This window comes from Eucyclogobius newberryi, unplaced genomic scaffold (assembly GCF_026437365.1).
Source record: "Eucyclogobius newberryi isolate DKJ021-1_F unplaced genomic scaffold, fEucNew1.0.hap1 SCAF_20, whole genome shotgun sequence".
NCBI lineage: Eukaryota > Metazoa > Chordata > Actinopteri > Gobiiformes > Gobiidae > Eucyclogobius > Eucyclogobius newberryi.
The window spans coordinates 16,172,872-16,197,072 of NW_027315835.1; the positions used below are offsets into that span (position 1 = coordinate 16,172,872).

The 24,201-nt window shown below is 42.1% G+C and overlaps 1 protein-coding gene across 6 annotated transcripts in view; it reads left to right on the forward strand.

Moving 5' to 3' along the window:
* Positions 1 to 14,527, forward strand: part of plce1 (phospholipase C, epsilon 1) — a 59,849-nt gene extending 45,322 nt beyond the window's left edge. For 3 of the 6 annotated variants that reach the window (XM_072456243.1, XM_072456248.1, XM_072456247.1), the window contains 31 exons: positions 141 to 269; positions 347 to 483; positions 761 to 867; positions 959 to 1,083; positions 1,387 to 1,531; positions 1,622 to 1,786; positions 1,921 to 2,035; positions 2,116 to 2,275; positions 2,378 to 2,500; positions 3,046 to 3,182; positions 3,268 to 3,506; positions 3,576 to 3,637; positions 3,709 to 3,874; positions 3,954 to 4,061; positions 4,201 to 4,317; positions 5,390 to 5,548; positions 5,857 to 5,992; positions 6,116 to 6,157; positions 7,304 to 7,419; positions 7,511 to 7,628; positions 8,354 to 8,491; positions 8,771 to 9,061; positions 9,372 to 9,535; positions 10,014 to 10,275; positions 10,359 to 10,477; positions 10,550 to 10,678; positions 10,749 to 10,949; positions 11,257 to 11,430; positions 11,502 to 11,717; positions 12,175 to 12,286; positions 12,625 to 14,527. In XM_072456243.1, coding sequence (XP_072312344.1) covers positions 141 to 269; positions 347 to 483; positions 761 to 867; positions 959 to 1,083; positions 1,387 to 1,531; positions 1,622 to 1,786; positions 1,921 to 2,035; positions 2,116 to 2,275; positions 2,378 to 2,500; positions 3,046 to 3,182; positions 3,268 to 3,506; positions 3,576 to 3,637; positions 3,709 to 3,874; positions 3,954 to 4,061; positions 4,201 to 4,317; positions 5,390 to 5,548; positions 5,857 to 5,992; positions 6,116 to 6,157; positions 7,304 to 7,419; positions 7,511 to 7,628; positions 8,354 to 8,491; positions 8,771 to 9,061; positions 9,372 to 9,535; positions 10,014 to 10,275; positions 10,359 to 10,477; positions 10,550 to 10,678; positions 10,749 to 10,949; positions 11,257 to 11,430; positions 11,502 to 11,717; positions 12,175 to 12,286; positions 12,625 to 12,791 — 4,579 coding nt within the window. In that variant the 3' untranslated portion in view covers positions 12,792 to 14,527. Of the gene's footprint in view, positions 1 to 140; positions 270 to 346; positions 484 to 760; positions 868 to 958; positions 1,084 to 1,386; positions 1,532 to 1,621; positions 1,787 to 1,920; positions 2,036 to 2,115; positions 2,276 to 2,377; positions 2,501 to 3,045; positions 3,183 to 3,267; positions 3,507 to 3,575; positions 3,638 to 3,708; positions 3,875 to 3,953; positions 4,062 to 4,200; positions 4,318 to 5,389; positions 5,549 to 5,856; positions 5,993 to 6,115; positions 6,158 to 7,303; positions 7,420 to 7,510; positions 7,629 to 8,353; positions 8,492 to 8,770; positions 9,062 to 9,371; positions 9,536 to 10,013; positions 10,276 to 10,358; positions 10,478 to 10,549; positions 10,679 to 10,748; positions 10,950 to 11,256; positions 11,431 to 11,501; positions 11,718 to 12,174; positions 12,376 to 12,624 lie in introns of all 6 variants that reach the window. The other 3 variants (XM_072456245.1, XM_072456244.1, XM_072456249.1) reach the window with 3 other exon arrangements.
* Positions 14,528 to 24,201: the final 9,674 nt, after the last annotated feature.

A 24,201-nucleotide genomic window follows, 5' to 3' on the forward strand; every position in this document is an offset into this window, starting at 1 on the left:
CTTTACGTATTTGCTTTATTTGATTTCATTGCATTTTTAGCAAGACATTTGAAGGCCCTGGACGAATGATGCATGGTGGTGGCGGATTTTATTCTGAAAAGAAAACGTAAACACATTTTTGTTTTCATCTCGATCCCCAGCTTTATGGTGGGAGATTTGTCCGACTCAGAAGGCGACTTATCTTCAGAGCCTGTGTCAAAGGACGGGGATTGTCTGAGCCTAGAGGATGCACACAAAGCTTTCGGCCACAACACAGAGCTTATTCCCTGGTAAGAACACATTCAAAAATAATAAAAGAAGATGCTCATTAAGCTCTCTTATTACTCAAACACGTCTCCCTCTCCAGGTACGTTTTGTCTTTACAACCCGACATTCACCAGTTTCTGCTACAAGGAGCCACAGTGATCCACTACGACCAGGACGGACACCTCACCACTCGCTGTCTGCTGCGTCTCCAGTCCGACAATGTCACTCTAACTTGGGGTACTTGCATAAGACTGTATTAGAGAGAAATGACTGTCTATTTAAGCTACAATTAAGACACTTTTGCATTGTTAAGAGACAGCAGTTTTGCATTGGTTAAAATTATATGTTATATAATTTTCCTGTTGTAAAACGCTTCTATACACACAATGTCAGCTCCATGCCATTTAATACGCGCTGTGTAAACTACCGGTACTTGTAAATGTGTCAACCTTGCGCAATTTTCTCTGCTTTTATGGCATATCAAACATCTCATAAATGTGTGAAATTGTGGCAGGTAAGCCTCCGAGTGGTGGGGGCTTTTCTTCTGAGCACCACTGTGGAACAGGACAGTCCATCTCAGTGGGACTCGCCGAAGGCCTTTTGGACCTTGCAGTTGTCAAGGTTTGTGATGCTTACATTTAGAGGAGGAAAATGCATGTCCCATTGTGCCTCTGGAGTAATGTTTTTGTTTGCTTCTGATGTGAATGCGCAGGCGGTCTTCATGGGTCACCAGGGTATTGACATCCATGGAGTGTGCGTGCAGAACAAGCTGAGTCATATGAACGTGGAGGAAAATGGACTGAGCCTCCTCTATGGGCTTGGTACCACCGACAACAGGTGAGAAGTTCCATAGTAAGCCACATATACTGTAAATGGGGCTCGGTATGAAAAAAAAAAATCTATATTTTTCCTCATTGATCAATTCATCTTGATTTTCAACTTTATGATTTCTAATTAAAACAAATAAAATATGATTATAGGTTTATGAAAAAATATAACTCATTTATGCTATAATATAATATTACAAAAAGTCACCAAAAATATAGAAAATTGTAGGGTAATGTTTTAAACCTTTAATTTTGTAAATATTGCCCACCTGTATTTATTGCATGTATTTTTTTTTTAACTTCTCTCCATCAGACTCCTGCACTTTGTTGCTCCAAAAAACACTGCTCAAATGGTGTTTAAAGGCTTGTCCGAGCTGGTAAAAGCCATCAGAAAACTAAAGAAGTTTCCTGATCAAAGGCTGCAATGGCTGCGGAGGCAATATGTCAGTCTGTATCAGGTAAACTATATCGCTCTGCTTACTTTTCACTTCCACTGTTTATATAGACATTGATTAATGGATGCTGAGAAACGCACATATTTTCAATAGGAGGATGGCAGGCACGAGGGGCCTACTTTAGCCCAGGCCATTGAGCTTTTTGGAGGAAGGAGGTGGAACATGGGCTCTGGGGGAGTGGAGAAAACTGCTGCACAGAAAAACAGTCCCTTGGGAATGAATGAAAAGGCCAAAAAGAAAAAGAAGGCCTTAGTTCGGGTCAGTGCTGTTCATTTCACACTACATTTGTCTGATGTTTTGGACGATTTGCTCACTCTCTTCTTCTGTCTTCCACTCTGCTCGCTGTACGACCTGCTGCTCTTATCTGTAAATTACATGTACAACTTACACAGGGAGACAGCGGAGACGCTACAGATGATGAAATGGTTTCCAGGAAAACTCGCAGCTGTAAGGAGGGACTGTATCGGAACGGGCCAGAGTCTGACAGTGTTGACCAAGAAGATCCAGGTAATATTGAACAACAACGACTCAAGATAAAAGGTAAAACATAAATGTCCTGAAACAAGTACTATTCCCTTACCCCACAGAGGATGGCTTCCCTGGACCGTTTTCTCTCTCGTCCAGTCGGAGTCCTGGGTTATTGGTCTCTTCTTCCTCTTCGTCCTCTTCCTCCAGTATGACCGGGGCCAGCCAGTCAAGGCCACAGTCCTCCCCAATCCTCTCAGGAAGCACTAAGTCTCAGCCTGGGTGTGTGGGACAATTCTTTTCAATTCAGATTCAGAAGTATGTGTAAATTTGATCTGAAATCACCATTACTTACTGTGTAGTTTTTCTTTTCTGTTGCTGTAGGGCCTGGAGCAGCAGGTCATGGCATGGCAGAGGAAAAGGCTGTTTCAAAGGTTTCCAAAATCTGATGATTTCTGACAGCACCATGAGCTTCATTGAATTTGTGGAGCTTTTCAAATCATTTAGGTGAGTACAACTTCACAGTTCAAACTTATCAGTTAAAATTATTGCAAAAGTATTGAAGCTCCAAAGTTTAACTTTTATAAAGTGTCTGTTTAGAAATATTTGAAAATAATTTGTGTGTACAAATGTTAAAAACATTTGTCATTTCTCTCCCTGTATTATAATACTCTTTGTCTTCTACATCAATATAAAAGAGAGTTTGATAAAAACAAATTAACCAAATGTTTTTCAAAAGCTATCATGTCTGGGAGGTTTTCCAAGGGATCTTCACTAAAATATTTAGCTTCTGTTTTCTCTGTCAGAAGAAAGGGAGCGTTTTTTTCCTCTATAAGCAACAGATTATTTTCATACCACTCATTCCCCATTTTGAAGATTGCATTGTATTCTCCAGTTTGTTGCTTTTGGTACTATTCAAGCAGTAGTGATAATAAAAGAGAAGTGCCTATTATTGTTTAGTCATAGTTTTAAAAAGCAATTTCCCATTTTACAGGAAGAACATGTTTTGATATTTTGTGGTCAACATAATTTCTTTCTTCCTTTGTTGGCAGTATCCGCAGCAGGAAGGACCTGAAGGAGCTGTTTGACACTTTTGCGATCCCCTGCAGCCGCTCAGGCCCGGAGTCTGCTCCTCTTTACACAAACCTCAAGATAGACGACAAAGACACAGGCACACAGCCAGACCTCGGTACAATCTGCACAATTGTTGATAATAAAGACAAATCTATCCAAACAGTGTTCCATAACTTCTTTACCTTTCCTTGACTCCTCAGACTTGCTCACCAGAAACAGCTCGGATTTAGGTTTGTTTATCCGGACCAGGCAACTCATGTCGGACAACCAGAAGCAGATCTCAGACGCCATTGCAGCGGCCAGCATTGTGACCAACGGCACTGGAGTGGAGAACGCCTCTCTGGGGGTCCTGGGACTGTGCATTACTCAGCTCAACGACTTTTTGGTGAACTGTCAGAAAGAACATCTGAGCTATGACGAGATTCTCAGCATTATTCAGGTTTGAAAACATGGGAACGTCGATTAAATATTATGAGGACTACATGGCTGGAACTACTTTTTATTGCAGAAATTTGAACCCACCGCGAGTATGAGACAAATGGGATGGATGTCATTTGAAGGATTTGCCAGGTGTGTTGAAATGGTCTACCACACCAGGCTGTAAATAATTTGGCCATATTCATGATTTTTGTTGATAACAGGTATTTAATGGACAAGGATAACTTTGCTTCAAGAAATGAGGAATCCCAGATGAACCCAGAGGAGCTGCAGTTCCCACTGTCGTACTATTACATTGAATCCTCTCACAACACATACCTGACCGGACACCAGCTCAAAGGAGAGTCCTCTGTGGAGCTTTACAGTCAGGTGTGCTGCTCTCACAACCAAGCCAGTGTTTTATTACCTTTATACTTTATATGAGCGCTCATAGAAATGCCGTGTCCAGGTTTTACTGCAGGGCTGTAGGAGCGTTGAGCTGGACTGTTGGGACGGGGATGATGGGATGCCAGTAATCTATCATGGACACACGCTTACAACCAAGATTCCTTTTAAGGTACCAGTAACCTGGATACTATTTATTAAAACAATACAATAAACATGATATTTCTTGCACGCACCAATCAGGCATTTTAAACAAATGTATTTTATGTTGCTTAGCCTGCTGTTTTTTAATAATTATCTATGTTTTATAGGATGTGGTGGAAGCAGTAAACCGCTCTGCATTCGTTACCTCTGACATGCCGGTCATACTGTCAATAGAGAATCACTGCTCCCTTCCTCAGCAGCGCAAGATGGCTGAAATCTTCAAGGTAAAAATGATTGTCATATTGTTTTCCTTTCTAGGCTTGAAATTCATGACTTTAGTTGAAACACGCCAGACACTGAAGGCTGCACATATTTGAGTATAACTAATATATCATCAAATATTATTGGGCTTTTATCTGCTGAAACTTCTGTCAACATGTCAGCCTCCCAAAGGAGCAGTTTGATAAAGAAAAGCCTTTCATCTCAACACAGCTCAGTGCCTCGGGACATACTCTTTCTATTTGTATCTTTAATTTCCATATACTGTAGTTTATAATATGGTATATTTATTTTTACTGGTTCCGTTTGAGCCTTTTTCACTGTGGTTGTAACAGCTATTGGGGCTGCAGTATTAATTGCAGTAAGAATTCAAACTGCAAAATAATCAAATTGTAACGGCTGGAATGCTAGAGAACAAACTATTGATTTATTGGCTATATTTTGAGTTTATAATAGAGAATATGACACATTTGGTTCACAATAGTTACAAATTTGTTGTGACAATGTAGACTTGTAGTGCTTATTAATTTACACCATACAAAAAAAACAACTTTCATACATCATCCACATACACCTACAAACACATGGATGCACAAACAAGATCATACATACACAATGTCACCCGCATTTGAGTGTCCACCATGTGTCCATGTTTCCCAAGGAAATACACAAAATATCCCTGATCCATCGAGTTATTATGTACAGAACCTAATAACATTGTCGTTCAGACCCTTTACAAACTTTACAATATGTTCTAAAAATCATGTAATACTACTTTAAAGTTTAGCAGTTCATATGCTTCATCTTCTCTCAAAACCCTTATTCATGTCAAATAACATTTCACTTTATCACAATTCCAGTACATGCATTTAAAGAATGTTATTCAGCTCTAATAAGGAGGATCATGGAAAAGGAAGTGTTCTCCGTAACTGCAAAATATTGTCTTTGCAAAAAAAAGCTTTATTTATATGAATCATTTTACTTGATAAACTTGTCCATATACCTATTCAATTTGCTTGCATTGTTATGCATTTGTAACGTTTATTTGTTTTTAATTCCATTTAATCAAAATCACAGACGGTGTTTGGAGATCGTCTCGTGACCCGTTTCCTGTTTGAAGGCGACTTCAGTGACGGCCCTCACCTGCCGTCGCCATGGCAACTCAGGGGCAAGATCCTGCTGAAAAACAAGAAGCTCAAAGCCCACCAGGCGCCCGTGGACATCCTCAAACAGAAGGTTACCCAAACAACCACTCACTCATCACTGCCCCTGTGCATAATTCATGTGTATTGCACGTATTGTCAGCACTTTCACATGGCATTGGCTCATAGAATATTTAGTAGTCTTCATAAAAAGTGCTGTCAAACATTAATTATGAATGCTCCTCCGCACCATTTCCTCTCAGTTTGAAGTGTAGTACTAATAAAACGTGCTGCAATGTACTTTGATAGGAAGTTGTGTGCGTCTACTTTATGGACAGCCACAGTTTATAGTTGATTCTTGTTTGACGTTCGAAATATTTCTGCTCCCCTGTCACTTTACAGGCTCACCAGCTCGCCCATATGCAAGCTCAAGCCAGCAACGGCTCACAGGGCATCCCATCGCCCGGCAACAACCCAAACGAGGAAGACGAAGAGGAGGAGGACGAGTACGATTATGACTATGAGTCTCTATCAGATGGTGAGAAAACTATTAAAGTCCAGTACATTCAGTTCCGAGCGATATTTTCCAATTTCTCCTCTTTTTTTAAATGTTGACACTTAAATCCTACTACTTTCTTTTCTGTTACTATTCTCCTCTTAGCTGATGTCCTTTCAGCCTCTACTGCCTCCTATGGCCTGGAAGGTAAACGCATGGCTCGGCATTGTGTTTATATTTTGCAGCATTTTTGGACAGTTCTTGGCTTTATTGGATGCACAGAAGTCAGTTATTTCAGCTGGTTTGTGGTTTGAAAGTTACTGTAACCGACATATGAATCTTTAAACTTGTATTATGCTAATAACAATTCCTTGCATTTTAGGAAGAGTTTTCATAGCATGTTCAACTAGATTTACCTAGTTGAACCTAGTCACCTAATATCGCCATATATTGTGTATCAGCACAACTGTTGATATTAGAACTGATAAAGCTGGATCGGTGCATCTAGAACTTAAAAAAAAAAAAAAAGCTAATACAAATCAAAATCACATTTATTAGCTGCCCTTTAAATTAAACAACAATTACAAATATGTGTTGATATGCTCTGGCAATTTGAAAATATGTCTGTCAAGTTAACGTTTCGCCATGTTATCTGTTGCTATTGTGTTTGCTGTATAATTATGGAGTGTGCTGTTTTGTTTCATTATGTTCCCAAATTACTCAAAACTCATAGCGGTGTGGACAATGTGATAAAAAACCCATGCGTTTCCAAAGGTTTATGGACAGATAACTACTCATCTTTACGTTTTCTGGCTCAGTTTCTCCCACGCAAACACCACCTCCTGCTCTGCTCCTTTTGACTGTATTTGTCTGTGACCTCGCCCGTGGCTGGGCAGACTCATCAGGGAAACAAAACAAAGCCATCTGGTTTCTCAGGCCCCGCGCTGCCCCTGTGCTCAAACAGAGACCAGGGGAAAGCACCAGGGCCCGCTCAATCCCACAGCAGATCGTCCCAACATAATCTCTATCTCAGCGAGAAGAGTAGAATAGGCAGAAGACATGAGCTTGCATTCTGTTTTATGCTTTTCATTTTGTGCTTTGTTGCTGCATAAATATTGAGGTGACATTTTGTCTAAAGTGTGACTGTTTTTGTGTGTGCCATGCTTCGAAAACATCCAGCCTTGTCATACATATTACATTTTGTCATTACTTTTGTCTGTAAAAACTGCACTCTTTATTCTTTGTGTACTGAACGCACAAATAAAAACAGAAAATAACTTTTTGTATGGTGCCTGCTCATTTTTGTAGACTTTATTATTATACAAGTATTAAAGAAGTATTTTGTGTGCACAGATAACATCCTGGATGACAAGCCTGAGGGGAAGAGCCCTACTGAAAAAGAGGAGCATCCAGTCGATGAAATGCCCAAGAGGAAAAAGACCGACACCCCCAACCAGAGCAAAGGAAAAGTAATAGAAACTCTAGCTGTTTACACACTATATTTGTAAAAAAGAAGCCCTGTATTTCAAACATACTGTTATCATTTTGGTTCTTCTGTAGGTGTTTGACATGGAGCTGGGAGAGGAGTTTTACCTGCCTCAGAATAAGAAGGAGAGTCGTCAGATTGCACAGGAGCTCTCAGATCTTGTCATCTACTGCCAGGCCATAAAGTTTCCTGGTACGAATTTTCCACTCACTTTTATTCATGCTCAGTTTTAACAACAGGTAGTATATCTTAGATAGTACAAACACTGATGATGCTGTGCAGTTAGTTTTGGAAATGTAAAATATTTTCCTGTGTCGTTTTTTTTCTCTTCAGTTTTTCAAAAGTATAAACAAAGCAAACAAATTAAGCCTCAAAAGTCTTTCAAATGTGTCCATTTCCAAATTGAGTCAGAATGTCGTTTTTTTCCATATATTTCCCAGTCTGTTATTATGTCAGTCCGGTCCTTGAAAGTCGGTTCAGTTTATGTCATCCATTCTTTGTGATGGCCTTTTTTTCCTGCTGCAAAAGTATGTTCCAAAAGTATGGCAGGAGAGAGGGATGTCAGTGTCAAAAACGTATATCTTGGTTTCATCTCCATTCCTCTCCCACTAAAGACACTTGATGATTCTATATTGTGTAATTAAGCTTCCAGTCTGCATTTGGTGCACAGGTGTTAACACACTTCTAAAAACTTACTCAAATCCTTAAATGTCCTGTTTTTCTCTAGTTCTTAAAATGGCAGCTTTCATTTGTTTATTGTTTTCAAGAACTTTCAGAGGATGTGAAAGAGTATGCATGTCTCTGATGTTTCTGACAAATAAACATAGGAGACATTTTTAGTCAACCAATTGTATTCTGTTCTGTTTTGCTGACAATATGTTGTGGTTGTCTTCTGTGTCTTATTTGTGTGTGCTCAGGCCTGTCCACTCTGTCTCCGACTGGCTCCAGCCGAGGGAAGGACCGGGGCAAGAGCAGGAAGTCCATATTTGGAACCGCTCCCATTCGCTGCAGCACAACAGGGGAGGTCGTGGCACAGAACCGCACCCCTGGGAAAGGTAGAAAAGGCCAGGGTCCAATAATTCCAAGCAATGCAAAACAGTGGAAAGTTTTACCCTTTTAACTTCTGTGATCGATGGAAGTGGAGTCAATTATTCTGTTGTTTATGGGCAGTGGCTCAGGAGATTTAAGGTGCTTTCACATTTGTCCTGTTGGTTTAGCCTTGATATAAGCTTGGCGTTGAGGTGCACTGCTTTTTACTATTAGTCAAGGAATTTAGAAAAGGCTATACAATTAAAATGCTGTCTATCCTAATCTGTTTATGTAACTGTTTGCAGGTGGCTGTGAGCGTTTGAGCTGGGAAGAGCTGCAGCCATCGCCTGTTCTTAACACTCCGACCTCTCTGAGTGCCATCATTCGGACACCAAAGTGCTACCACATCTCCTCTGTGAACGAGAATGCGGCCAAACGACTTTACAGACGCTACTCTCAGAAGCTGATCCAGCACACGGCGTGCCAGCTGCTGAGGACGTACCCCGCTGCCACCAGGATCGACTCCACCAACCCAAACCCCCTGCTCTTCTGGCTGCACGGCATTCAGCTTGTGGCCCTCAATTATCAGACAGATGGTGAGGAGGCTTCATGAGACGCCATTTTAAAAGTGATTAACATTTGAAATTTGTTTTATGCAGGGATCAGGTGCATATCAGGCCTTGACATTATCTCATGCTTCTCACTGGTCACTGTAATTAGTTGTATTAACATATAGCCAATATACAGTATATAATATATAACCTACTAGCCAATTAGGGTTTCACTAGTTTTATGGTCCATTTTCAACATCAGCTTTGAGAACAATTTGTTTGCTAACAATATATGTTTGGCATGTATTTAAAAATGTATTCACGTTGTTGGGGTTTGCCTATGTTTTATTCCCAGATTTACCAATGCAACTCAATGTGGCATTATTTGAAGCCAATGGTGGATGCGGATATGTTTTAAAGCCTGCAGTTTTGTGGGATCGCAGTTGTCCTCTTTACCGCCGGTTCTGTCCAATTGAGAGGGACGTTGACAAAATGACTCCTGCTCTTTATTCAATCACAGTGAGTAAAAATAATTGGGATTTTTTTTTTTTTTTTTTTAAGCATTGCATCTTCAAACTATAACTTGCTCCACGCTACATACCACACTATGAAGCTCATACACTCTAGACCTGCACGTATTGCTCTCATTAAGGCGTGTTTAGACAGTTTTACTGCGAGGTGAGCTGTAAGTGTTTGGTCTATGTGATCGTCTACTGGGCCACCCACTTGACTCTAGTAAAGGAAATGAGAGCTGGCCTCATAAAAGGTCTTTAGTGCATACAGCTATCCAATGAACAATATGACTTTCAGTGACTTGTTAAGTGTATTCACTGATACTGCTACTTCACCTTTTAATTATCATTTACCATGCTGTCATTTGGTTTGTTATTTGTAAAACAAAGAGATCTATTTTTTTCTTTATTCACATGCGAATGCAGTTGGTGTGTGACATTTGTATAGTATTTCTCTTAATGAGGCTGAATCCTTCGTGTGGTAGATCGTCTCTGGGCAGAATGTGTGTCCTGGAAACAGCTCGGGCAGCCCTTGTGTGGAGGTGGACATTCTGGGCATGCCCGTCGACAGCTGCCACTTCAGAACCAAACCCATCCACCGCAACACTCTGAACCCGATGTGGAGCGAGCACTTCCAGTTCAGCGTATACTGTGACGACCTGTGCTTTGTGAGGTTTTCTGTGGTAGAGAACAACAGCTCACAGACCACAGCACAGAGGACACTGCCTCTGAAGGCCCTTAAGCCCGGTACGAGAATTGCATTATAATTCATTACTGTTAAGAAATTCCCCAAAATACTACATCTATATATTTTCTATTATGTGTGCTAGGCTACAGGCATGTCCAGCTCAGGACACCGCACAATGAGCTTCTGGAAGTGTCCAGTTTATTCATGTTCAGCTCCAGAACAGAGGAAGGTCCAACAGGGAACTCAACTCCTGCGTCACTGGTTTGTAATTCACTGTCATTTACTATGAATATTTTGTATACGCTTCTCTTTTATGCTATTTCTCTGTTGTAGCTCTTCAGTTCAGAGGAAAAGCGGTCGTCGCAGCAGCACAAAGTGACAGTCCATGGAGCTCCCGGCCCTGAGCCTTTCACAGTGTTCTCTGTCACAGAGATCACCACAGTCAGACAACTGCTGGAGAAGGTGTGTCTACTATGTTCTGTCTAAACTGTGCTTTAAGACCCGTGTGTATAATGTTCTACGCCTGCTCCAGGCTGTGAGCTCTGCAGAAGGGCCCTGTGAGTATGTGTTATGTGAGGAGAAGCTGACTCTGTCAAAGGAGCGTGGATCTGACATGAAGAGGCCCCCTCAGGTCCGAACGCTGGCTGCTGAAGAGAAAGTCCTCAGACTAGTCTGGAACTGGACCATGGACGAGGGATATGTGGGGAGACTGTGCTTGAAACCCAGAGAAGAGGTACTGTCTACATTTAGGTCCCATAAACTCTGTGTTTACTGTTCATGTTTGTTATCTGCATAAAATGTCATGTAATTAACCTTGGTTTGATAAAATGTAGATCACTGTGTATTGATTAGGGAAATACTAAGTCCTCCTATAATCAAGCCTTGAGAACATTATTTCTGTCATGTATATTATTTATCCTAGGTCGCCACCTACTGGTTTTTGTTGGAAACAGCAACACATTTAATGTGACGAAATCCTGTTTTTTCATTTGAAAATAATATTTATTGACGATACATATTTTTTACAATTTATCTTTTAGAATGCAGCTGATAAAGCCCCGCCTCTTGATGGAGAAGAGGAAATGGCAGTTGGCAGTAAAGAGGCTGGAGAAGAGGACATGTTCTTTGTCCAGGTTCATGAAGTTTCTCCTGAGCAGCCTCACACGGTCATCAAAGCTCCACGCTACAGCACTGCACAGGACATAATTACACAGGTAGACACACACAACACACTACGTTTTACTTTGATCTTGGACATCAATGTTAACACAGTGTGGTCTCTCAGACTCTGTCAAAGGCCAAATACTCCTGCAGCTTCCTCTCCAACCCTAACCCTGGAGACTATGTCCTGATGGAGGAGGTAACCAAGGACTTAAGTTCCACAAAGAAGTCGTCTGGGTCTAAACCAGCACAGAGAATGCTTCAAGATCAGGAGTGTGTGTACCAGGCGCAGAGCCGATGGCGCGGCGCTGGGAAGTTCATCCTTAAACTAAAGGAGCAGGTAGCTCGAACGGTCGTCGAGGAATATAGAGCGAGACTATTTATTTTAAGTGTGCTTTGACTTTTTTTCATATACTTCTGGCATTGCTCTGCTCGTTCAGACACTCTTGTAGCACTGTTGCGCTAATGCTTTTTGTAAATGTAATGTGCTTGTCTAGTTTTAACCTGCATGGCTATTTTAACCTGCTTGTCTGCTTTTATGACTAATTCTGTCCTGTTTCTTTGTGTATGCCTTATTTATTTTTTAGCCCACATAGAGGCTTTAACCTCACTATGTATTTGCCTCAATGAATAAATAAGATTTTGATCAAATTAACACTGTCATTACACATCATTTTGAACTCTGACATCTGGTAAGTTAATGCATATTATTTGCATGTTCGTCTGAGGAAAATGGCATCCATATCTAACAGTAACTTGGCCTTGAATTTGTCTGACCAAAACCTATTGGTGTCCAGATGGTTCGTGAGGATAAGAAGAAAGGGATGTCATTTGCCAGCGAGCTGAAGAAGCTGACCAGTCGCAGTCGCAGTATGACCACAGGTGGCACGGCAGACGGTCCGGCGCAGAGTAAGGACGAGAGAGCAGCATGTTGTGTGGCTCTGACTGAACTCCAGGAGTGACTCTGTCTGCTGTCTGTGCATGGAGCGGCAACAGAGGTAGTGCCACTAACCACCACACACAGGGTTAACTCCTCTGCAAATGTTTCTACTACAATCATAATGTTCAAATCTCTTGCGCTTACTACAAAATTAAATTGAATAACTGATATTTACTGTGTCATTTTTGACATATTTGTCATCATAGGTTTCTCAGCACGATTTTTGTAACCAACAGCAGTTCCAGAGCAGTATTAACTTGTGACCAGCATCTCTGCAGTGTAAATACAGGTGTCATCTCTCCCACAGGATGCCTGTCTGCAGCAGTGGGACTGAAGGCCTGGGTGACCGAGGGGAGGCTCATGCAGAGCTCTTCCTCCAGGAAACTGCCTCGAGAAAGCCCACTCTCCCTCTCCATTCTGACTCCGGCCTCCTGGAAGCTCCACCTCCTCCGCAACTGGAAGATCCACAAATGAAGCCAGACAAGGAGAGTTCTGCTTTGACCACTTTTATTGAAGGTTTCAGCTGTGCCTGGAACAGAGAAGCGTCTAGACTCCACAGTCCAGCTTTAGTTGGTACTATGAGGTCCTTCTGGACTGGACCTTAGCTCTGGTACTTTGTAGGGGACAGACGGAGGCCTGCGGGTTTACCAAGTCACATTTGGGTGGGGTTGTGTTTGAAGACCCCACGTTACGTCACTTTAGAGCTGATCAAGGCTCATATTGCAGAGCAGCTATGAGGGCTCCGGGTTCTGGAGTCGTGTAGAGAAGAGGGCCTATTCTTGAGGATTAGATATGTCCCCTTTAGAAATTAAATTGAGGACGTAGGTAACACTACGTCCTCATTTAGTTGATTGGGTTTTTTACTTTCAGATAATTTAATTTGTTCACACTATGTAAAATTGTGCATTCTTTACAAATAGGCACCAAGTAGCTAAACTGCATTTTACACTATACACTAAATGAGTTACAAGTGCTGTGTTGAAAGGGTTGGCGCGGAAGCAGAGCACCTATGTAGAGAGGAAAGAAGACAAGCGGGCTTGTTTAGTCGTGCGTACACACATTACAGTACTATCCTTTATACAACAGTGAAAACACATCGGCAGGTGTAGGTCACCTTTCATCATCATCATTTTGTTCCCATGACGATATTAAACTGACATTGACTTGATTTATTGATTCTATTGAGGGAGCACTGTGGTTTACTTCGCCATTTCAAAATAGCTTAACTTTGTTAAACCTTTGTTTGATTAATTGTGGAAACTACAGGTTTTTAGTCAAAAGTTTGATATTCAATATGTTTTTTCCTTTTGAAAAAGTACATCTATATTTCCTTCAAAGGAATTTGAAAGTATATGTCGAATTTTATTTGGACTTTCATGTTGTTTACGCTTTCATAACTTGCTAAGAACATTTGTGGAAATTCACATTCACAACATTAATTGGCAAAAATGTATATTGTCACTTATACTTCAGTCCATGTGTGATCATTTGTTTTCATTTCCCCCTGATTTGGCACAGGTAGTATGTTTCCTTTAGTGCAGGCGCATGGGTGGTGCTTCGGTGTAATAGGTTTTAAGGTTAATAAGATTGTGATTTCCAAAAGCACAGCTCTTTCTGCACATAATAATCAGCTACATAGTGGCTAATCTAATCCTGTTATTCATTCAGGAAATATAACGCACACCAGCCTTTTACCCACCGCTGCATTGATTAAATGTTCCAGAGCCATGCATCATCTACACGAAACCACAAAGGGACATTGTCCACACGTTTGTCACAGGCAGAGCTGTGTGGCTCACTTTCCTGCTTTGTTCTTTGTAGATCCTGCTTTTCAATGTAATGTGGTAAAGAAAGACCGATAAATCATTATTTATTTCAATGTGAAGCCCTGGTTGGCATTTTTTCTGTGTATCATGTGTAAATATTTTTATTTATTTCATCTGCCCTAATTGTACTGGTTTTATTATCATTGTATTTGTCATTTCCCAGTGGTGGTCAGCACATAGCAGCATGCCTTTTCTCTAGTGATTTTTTTCCCTCCTTTGTGTCCTCTGAATGAGCATGCAGTACAAACATGCATAAAAACATGTTACACTCCACATCATACACATCATGTTGACATTATAATGACTATTTACTTGAAGGAATTGTATATTGGTGAATGTCATAATTTACCAGCATCACAATAAAATATATTTTAAGATTTGGAACTCGCAGGACAGTCTTTTTTTTTTCCTGTCCCTCTTTTAGTTGTCCTGCCATTGAGGCCCCCCGTCTCTCGTCCCACTTATGTAGAGAATATCCCACGGTTTAATTGTTAAATGGGTAAAACTCATGGTTTTCAGGTTTGTAATTTGCACCGATTGCCATTCAAATTATTCTTTAAACCACATAAATATAAAACATACTCTTTTAAATTGTTATGTATTTGTATTTGTATAGTACTATTACTACTGCACTCAGGGCCGGCCCAAGCCTTCAGGGGGCCCTAAGCGAAAACATTTTTGGGGGCCCCTCACCACGTCATCAGAATCAGTTTTATTGCCATTGTCAGTGAACAATTCACATATGGGAACTTTCTTCAACGCAAACAAAGCGCACCAAAACTCCAGGGCATCCGTTTGCCAGTTAGTTTATTCTCAGCACCTCACAAGCTCAAATATTGCTAACTTAAATCCCACAATGCAACTTGGTATTCCGCTGACATCACCTCTACTCCCTGTACAAATAACACACGTCCCAGATATGTTTTTGGGTGTATTTGTGGGCGTTAAGGGTCGACAGCCACATTAGCAGTTTAAATGAATAAACAGGGGGGGTCTGGGGGCCCTCCCCCAGAAATTTTCAGACCTTTTTGGGTCTTCTGCTGCATTTTAATGTGGTCCAGCCGGCTAAAGTAAGAGTAAAATGTCGAGGTTGTAATGTTATAAAATGATGTGATGAAACTGTGCCAGGAGAAAATGACTAAAGCCAGTTATTAATACATTAGTGTACTTAATTACTCAATACAATATTGGCTATGAAAAATAATTATGATCAAATTGATTCATTTTAACTGAAAATGTAAAAGTAATAGTTATCCTTACTAATTTATCTTTTACAGCTCCCAACTGTTCCTTCTTGCCAAAGTGACAAAACAAGTTATATTAAATTAAACAAATGGCATAAGCATTGCTTGATTAACAATTAACACTGATAAAACAGTGCAAACATGTTATTCCCAGAGAATGAACAGAACGAGAAGTGAAGGTCCAAACCTCGCTATAGTGAAGAGACTGCGTTTCTGCAACTTTGCCACTTTTGTATAAAAATATATAGTATTATTCTATAACAGACGCAATCATAATATGTCTGGTTATTTTTCACTATCAATTTATTATAATTTATAACAAATAGTCTAATGATGCTTTTTAAATAAATTGAAATGTTTTATTGCTCTATTAAAAGTGAATTACAATATAAATGTTTGTTCTGATCAGAACACCACACACTGGACTCCTGCACCTTTACGTTCCTCTTATTGCACTTTAAGAAGTCAAAGTAAAACAGACATCACGAGTCACGATTGTTCTCACACATGGTGATGTGAGAGAGAGGGACGCAAACTCAAACCCGCTCATCTCTGACTGAGGCTGCACAGGGGCCCGGGACAGGGGCCCGGGACAGGGGCCCGGGACAGGGGCCCGGGACAGGGGCCCGGGACAGGGGCCCGGGACAGGGGCCCGGGACAGGGGCCGCACACTGTTCACTCCAAAGTTTCACGTCAGAGGTTCTGGACGAGACGGCGCTCGTCCGGACCGGATCTCCGCCTCTTGGTGACCCGGACCATAGACGCCCCTCACCGGCCTCACCTGCAGCTCACACTACGGGGCTGGTGTAAATGTTAATCTTATTATCTTTCATTCAGACATATTATTGTGCGCGGGGCAGAGCTCTCGTCGCCTCCAGCCTGAGCGAACTAACGTGACAGAATCGTGTTGTTTCAAACAGCAGCATTAACCGTCTCTGGAGAGTGTTGTTGAGTTTGCAGTTTCTTTACATCGTCAAGAAGTTTCTTCTTTCGTTTTTCGGCACCAGGAGATATATTCCTCTGGACATGAGGACCACGCAGGGACCACGTTCTGTTGTGTTTATGTTTTGCTCTCGTTCTCCTCGCGCACAATGAAGTTGACCAATCAGCGCAGGTTTGGTGTCTTGGTTGCCAGATTGTCATTACAAATAAATGCGGTTTGTACGTTATATGTTACCGCTGTGTGCGCTGCCGCGCCAGCAGCGCTCGTCTACACTAGTGGCGCACGCTGCGCTTGCACTTCGCATAAGACGGGTTGCCAGATTGGGGGCCCTATTAACGCCTCGGGGCCCTACGCGGCTGCTTAGTTCGCTTATAGGCTGGGCCGGCCCTGACTGCACTGTATGGAGTAGTATGCGGTACTTATTTATCTTTTTAGAGCGCGTGTTGGCTTTAACCAATCGGACGGAGCGATTGGCGTGACGTTTGCCCCTTGGGATTAAAGGCGGAAGTAAACTAATCCAAACAATCCAAACATGGCGTGTAGAGAAGAAAACGCTGTTCGACGATTTGTTTTGAACGAAGGGGGTGAAGAAGTAGTTGTTTTAGAAATAAATGTTGGTGGGCCCCCTGACGTTAATCACTTTTGCCGTTTTTGCTCGAAATACCTGAAACAAAACGGGATCATTGGCAACACGGGCTCATTTTTAACCAGAGTAAATTGAAACAGAACGTGGCGCAAAAAGCTGCAGACTTGGGCTTGTTATTGAAGCGAAGCAAGACCAAATCAACGCGTGTGTGCAAATCGTGTGTGACTCTAATCGACCGTCTAAGAAGGGATTTGGCAGTGTTTCGTAAATGGAAAGAAGAGGAGGAGAAGGTTGTGGAAGAGGAAACGGCAGCCCCTTCAGCCTTGTCTGATCCCGGTGCAAAAAGAGACGCACCCAACACTATAACCAGGCCTTTGCCAAAGAAGCTCCGCACTAACCCTCCTGAACCTCAGCACTCCAGGAAAAGTGTCACACAGGTAGACAACTCATCATGAGAAACCCTATGTTGGGCTCCCGCGGATTCGTTTGCAGTCCGCACCAGTGGCTTAACGGGCCAATCACATCACATTTAACACAGTATGTGGGACAGGAACCAATCACAGAGCAGCATTGTGCAAAACACCCGAACCTAAACAAACATGGCGGCGCTGACGGCCTATTATAGGAGAAATAGAGAAATACTCACTATTTTGCTTTTAAAAATGAGCACATTATGGTCATCTTGAATATTTTTTTAACGTCCTGACGGCTTTCAAGTGAGCCAGGTTAAAGTGATCTAAATCAGCAGCTTTGTAATACAAACTGGTTCATTGTCGGTGTAATCCCTCATTCGTCCAGGCGTGTTCCATAGTAGAAAAAGCTTCAGTTGTAGTCATCTGGACTCAGTTAGAAAAAATAGACGTTTCGACTCTCATCCAAGAGTCATTGTCAATAAAAGAATTTAGATCGAGAACTCCGATATTAATACTGTTCTGTGGTAAGACCTGCCCATTGGGAGGAGCCTTCCTGAAGTAGAAAGAGTTGTTTGTTTCAACAGAAACTCCCCCCTTTGTATCTACCGAGCTAGCCTATTCAGAATTTTAATGGGCTATTAGAATCCTCTTTGTCTTTGTGGGACCCTGGCTCAACCACCCTGAGTACCTGATTAGCATCTACATGTCCTGGTCCTGGTCCTCTACCTTTCCAGGGGTTCAGTAACCCATTATAAATAACAGGAAGATTAAACCTTAGCCCTCCATTTCTGTTTAAAGAAGGTCTTTCTTTTTTAACAAAAATAGCTTCCTTGACTCCTCTTTCAAACCATCTTTTCTCCCTGCTTAAAATCTTCACCTCACCGTCTTCAAACGAGTGATTAGAGGCTTCAAGATGGAGATGCACGGTGCTCTGAGGTCCTGAACTTGTATTTCTTCTGTGCTGATAAAGCCTCTTGTGTAGAGGCTGTTTCGTCTCACCTATGTAACGTTCTTTACAACTTTCTTCACTGCATTGGATCGAATAAACTACATTGCTCTGTTTTTGAGTCGGCAACTTGTCCTTAGGGTGAACCAGTTTTTTGTCTTAAAGTGTTTCCTGGTTTAAAATAAACAGGGACTTTGTGTTGTCTAAAAATTCTCTGCAGTTTTTCCGACAGGCCAGACACATAAGGGATAGAGACACCCTTCCTTCTCTGTTCAGTTTCCCTTTTGTCCTGCTTCTTGGTTCTCTTCACTCTGTTGAGAGCCCAAGCGGGGTAACCACAGGCTGAGAGGGCATTTCGGACATGTTTTTCTTCTTTCTTCTTGCCCTCTGAGCTGGTGGGCACACCTTGAGCTCTGTGTTGTAAGGTTCTGATCACACCCAGCTTGTGCTGTAGTGGGTGGTTGGAACCAAAGAGCAGATACTGGTCCGTGTGTGTAGGTTTTCCTATATACTTCTATTTGGAGTTTCCCGTCTTCTCCTCTGATCGTGGAACAATCAAGAAAGGCCAAGCGATTCCCCTTAGCGTCTTCTCTTGTAAACCTGATATGTGGGTCCACAGCATTGATGTGATCAGTGAAGGTTTCCAGCTCTTGTTTCTTAATTGTTACAAAAGTATCATCGACATAGCGGAGCCACAGTTTTGGGGCTATGCCTGAGAATGAGGACAGTGCCTTCTTCTCAAAGTGCTCCATGTACAGGTTGGCCACTATGGGAGAGACGGGCGAGCCCATGGCACAGCCATGAATCTGTCTGTAAAATTGTCCCCGGAATTGAAAGTAAGTGGTGTTCAGACAGATGTCCAACAGTTTACATATGTGTTCAGGTGTCAGTTTGGTCCTTTCCTGTAGGGTGGTGTCTTCCTGCAGTCTGATCCTCACTGCTGCTACTGCATCAGAGGTCGGGATGCAGGTGAACAGGGACACAACATCATATGAAACCATGAGGTCATCTGGGTCCAGTTGGAGATGTTTCACTTTATCCACAAAGTTGTGCGTGTTTTCCACATGATGTTCCGAATTCCCCACAAAAAGGAGGTTCCACTCAGACCCATAGTGTGCAGCACAGATTCCATCACTTACAATGTGGCCAAGCATTTAACAACTATATTGGCTCCGTTTTTGGGGAATTCTGAACATCATGTGGAAAACAATCACCAACAATAAAAATGAGGAGGCTGCTTGCGCTGCACTTTGCATCGCGCTCAGAGGAAGAAAGCCCAGCATGTCTGCCTTTGCCTATCACATCAACAGTATAATTGCACATGGAGGTATAAAGAAGGCCGTCTTTAATAAACTGAGCAAATTATCAATTACAACATCTTACGGCAATGCTAAGGTAAAGCAAAAGGAGATGATGGGAACTAAAGGCACCACTTTGCGGAATCCTGTCGAGGAAATGGACGGCTCTTCAGATCCAGAAGAACAGGACTAAAGACACAGACATTTGGAGCCTTGTAGATCTTTGTAAGGAACTTTCTAGTTCCTGTCCAGAAAAAATAACATGATAAGATCAGATGTGTTATGATGTGTTTGTTACGTAATATTTAACATTTTGTTCATTTCAAGTGAAATTGTCTTTAATGACCTGAAATGACCTGAAGTGCCTCTGAGGCGCCCCAGGGGGCCCCGGACTCACAAATTATAACATCCTCTGAGAAGATCCTCTGTTGTATTTTGTTTCACATGGATCAGTCAAAGATGAGATAATGTTTTGACACATTAACAAAGGAAGTGTAGTGGCAGGTACTGCGTAGTGGCAGGTACTGCGTAGTGGCAGGTACTGCGTAGTGGCAGGTACTGCGTTGTGGCAGGCACTTTCGTAGTGGCAGGCACTGCGTAGTGGCAGTTACTGCGTAGTGGCACACTGTAGTGGCAGGCACTGCGTAGTGGCACTGTGTAGTGGCAGGCACTGTGTAGTGGCACACTATTGGCAGGCACTGCGTAGTGGCACACTGTAGTGGCAGGCACTGTGTAGTGGCAGGCACTGCGTAGTGGCACACTGTAGTGGCAGGCACTGCGTAGTGGCAGGCACTGTGTAGTGGCACACTGTAGTGGCAGGCACTGTGTAGTGGCACACTGTAGTGGCAGGCACTGCGTAGTGGCAGGCACTGTGTAGTGGCACACTGTAGTGGCAGGCACTGCGTAGTGGCACACTGTAGTGGCAGGCACTGCGTAGTGGCAGGCACTGTGTAGTGGCACACTGTAGTGGCAGGCACTGCGTAGTGGCACACTGTAGTGGCAGGCACTGCGTAGTGGCACACTGTAGTGGCAGGCACTGCGTAGTGGCACACTGTAGTGGCAGGCACTGCGTAGTGGCAGGCACTGTGTAGTGGCACACTGTAGTGGCAGGCACTGTGTAGTGGCACACTGTAGTGACAGGCACTGCGTAGTGGCACACTGTAGTGGCAGGCACTGCGTAGTGGCACACTGTAGTGGCAGGCACTGCGTAGTGGCACACTGTAGTGGCAGGCACTGCGTAGTGGCACACTGTAGTGGCAGGCACTGCGTAGTGGCAGGCACTGCGTAGTGGCAGGCACTGCGTAGTGGCACACTGTAGTGGCAGGCACTGCGTAGTGGCACTGTGTAGTGGCAGGCACTGTGTAGTGGCACACTGTAGTGGCAGGCACTGCGTAGTGGCACACTGTAGTGGCAGGCACTGCGTAGTGGCACTGTGTAGTGGCAGGCACTGCGTAGTGGCACTGTGTAGTGGCAGGCACTGCGTAGTGGCAGGCACTGCGTAGTGGCACACTGTAGTAGCAGGCACTGTGTAGTGGCACACTGTAGTGGCAGGCACTGCGTAGTGGCACACTGTAGTGGCAGGCACTGCGTAGTGGCACACTGTAGTGGCAGGCACTGCGTAGTGGCATTGTGTAGTGGCACACTGTAGTGGCAGGCACTGCGTAGTGGCATTGTGTAGTGGCACACTGTAGTGGCAGGCACTGCGTAGTGGCACACTGTAGTGGCAGGCACTGCGTAGTGGCACACTGTAGTGGCAGGCACTGCATAGTGGCACACTGTAGTGGCAGGCACTGCGTAGTGGCATTGTGTAGTGGCACACTGTAGTGGCAGGCACTGCGTAGTGGCATTGTGTAGTGGCACACTGTAGTGGCAGGCACTGCGTAGTGGCACACTGTAGTGGCAGGCACTGCGTAGTGGCACACTGTAGTGGCAGGCACTGCGTAGTGGCACTGCATAGTGGCATTTGCTTTTTAAGAGAAAATGGCAGTGCAGTTAAATGCATCAAATTTCACATTGTTTATGTGAAAATCTTACTTGACCCGACTTATCTATTGAAGGGCGGGACAAACACTGGGGCTAAACCAATCAGACAAGGACGTGACGTCACTGATGAGGAAGTAAAACCAAACCTAGCGTTTAGAGAAGTGGAAACCTCACAAATGTATCTTAAAAGAAGGCGGTGAGGAGATTATAGTATTACAGATAAACGTAGGAGCAGATGAGACTGATACTGTGAATGACTTGTGTCGCTCTAAAAACCTGAGGAGAAATGGCGTTGTAGCATATGCCATGCTTATTTTTGCACATAACAAGCCATAATACCTAATACCGCTCTGCAGACTGGAAAAACCGGGATTGACTTTAAAGCCAAGCAAAAATAAGTCAACACGCATGTGCCATGCATGTTTGAATGTTGTTGACCGTCTAGGTAAAGTCATGTCAGTTTTTTTTTTTTTACCAGTAAATGGAAGGAAGATTAACACATGAACATTTATTATAACTTTTCCCAGGTCATCACTACTTTCCCGAGCAGAACGATTGTGAAAATTCCCCCAAAACTTAGGACTGTGGCTAACATACTGTCCACACACAAAGAGCTTTTTAATATAACCCAAGTTACAAAAGCATGTTGTGAAACACTACAGATGATTTCAGGTCCTTTTCATTTGAAAATCTGTTTGTGGAACTACAGAGATTGTCACCTTTGTTATGGTCCATTTTCTAAAATATCACCATCAACAATGAGGAGGCTTGTGCTGCACTTTGCATCGCACTCAGAGGGAGGAAGCTCAGCACGTCTGCCTCTGCCTATCACATCAACAGTATAATTGCACATGGAGGTATAAAGAAGGCCGTCTTTAAAAAACTGTGCAAATTAGCAATTACAACATCTTAAACGCTATAATAAAGCAAAGGGAGATGATGGGAACTAAAGGCACCACTTGTGGAGAGACTCCAGCAGAGTTAGAAGAACTTCCTTCTGAACTTTTCATGAAGCAGAAATGATGTTCAGATACAGAAGAACCAGGGACAGGAGCGACAGATTTGGAGCCTGGTTAGTTAATTGTTCCTTACATTTCATATTCAAATTCAATACATATTTATAAAATATATTGTTGTTTTGTTTACTCCATATTATTTGAATATGTTGTTCTGACCATACTGTACATTTTGCATTTTTTACTGTCCTAAAGTAAAAACCTATTTTTATTTTACTTATTAACTTACTTGTTATGCGTGCCTTATTTGATCATAGTTTATATTTTATTATTATACTATTATTTGTTTTATGTCGTACATATATATAGGTGGTGGGTGATGTCAGTGATCTTTTCCCATCCATTAACAAGTGAACACTATGGCAAGTATTGGTATCATCAGTATTGGATTGATATAGGGGGAGGGAGATGTACAATAGGTATAGAATCTATATATTATATATAGAATCTGACCATGGCTATCAATACTTTCACTCTACCCCAGCTTGAACTATTACAAAAAAGTAAATTTAATTATAAAACCTAAAATATAAACGATATATTTTAAAAATAAAAAGTTCATTAAGCTTATAAATAAATTGGTACTTCTCATTACCCCAGTAAGTATTGATATATTGAAATTTGGTATTGATCCGCTCATCACTAGCACATATCGCCAAAGCAAGTTCCTAGTTTGTCAATTTTGTTGACAGTGGCAGTAAATCCTATTCTTATAGCCACAAAAATATGCAAATGTATGATGATGAAACGCCTTTATAACATGGTTCAAAGCGAACTTGGCATAATATAGCCCCTTTAAGGTTAAGCTACACTTTATTTCTTTATTGTTTCTGTTGGAAAATGTGCTTCAGCTGGAGGATTTGACTATTGTGCATGTTTTTGTTTGATATTAGAAACCCAAGTGCTGGGAGGAGATACAGCCAGACAATGGGAAACCCGGGGGAATCACTAACTCCACATAGTGGGTCCTTTGTGAATACTACAGTACAGGCACTATAGATGGTCTCTCTAAAGTACTGCCAAATCCTAAGTCACAAACATTTTGAAAATCATAAAGTGTTATATATACAATATGTACAGTCTCTGATCTGACCGCTGGCTGGCCAAGATGGCCAAAGTTCATAAATAGTAGTACGCATACCATTGGTTCAAGGTAAGTATAGTTCATTGTGTTATTACATAACATAATATTTTTCTTGCTGAACCAAACCTAAGTCATAATTTTGTCTTTTGAAAACGTGGCAATTAATCAACTACATCATGTGAATGAAATATTCTTTTATTTGGATAAAGTTTGTCAAGCACCTTGACAGCAGTAAAAAGGCAGGTTTGGATGAACAATACAGGATGTGTCAATGCAAATAAATCAGGCAGATTCTCTATGAGTTGCACCAGCTTAAAACTAAATGAACACGTGTTCCATCCAGAGACTCCAGTCTTTAAAGGGCCATAGAAAAATCCTCATTTTTCCTTCTCTTTTTCCATTAATTCCTTACAAAGTACAAATACTTTATAGCAAATATAGTGCGTCTAGTTCCTCCAGGGTGATCCGAGTTGAAAAATAAAATATAGCATTTATTTTGTAAATTCAAAAACAAATTATACAAGGAGTAGTATTTATCATTACTT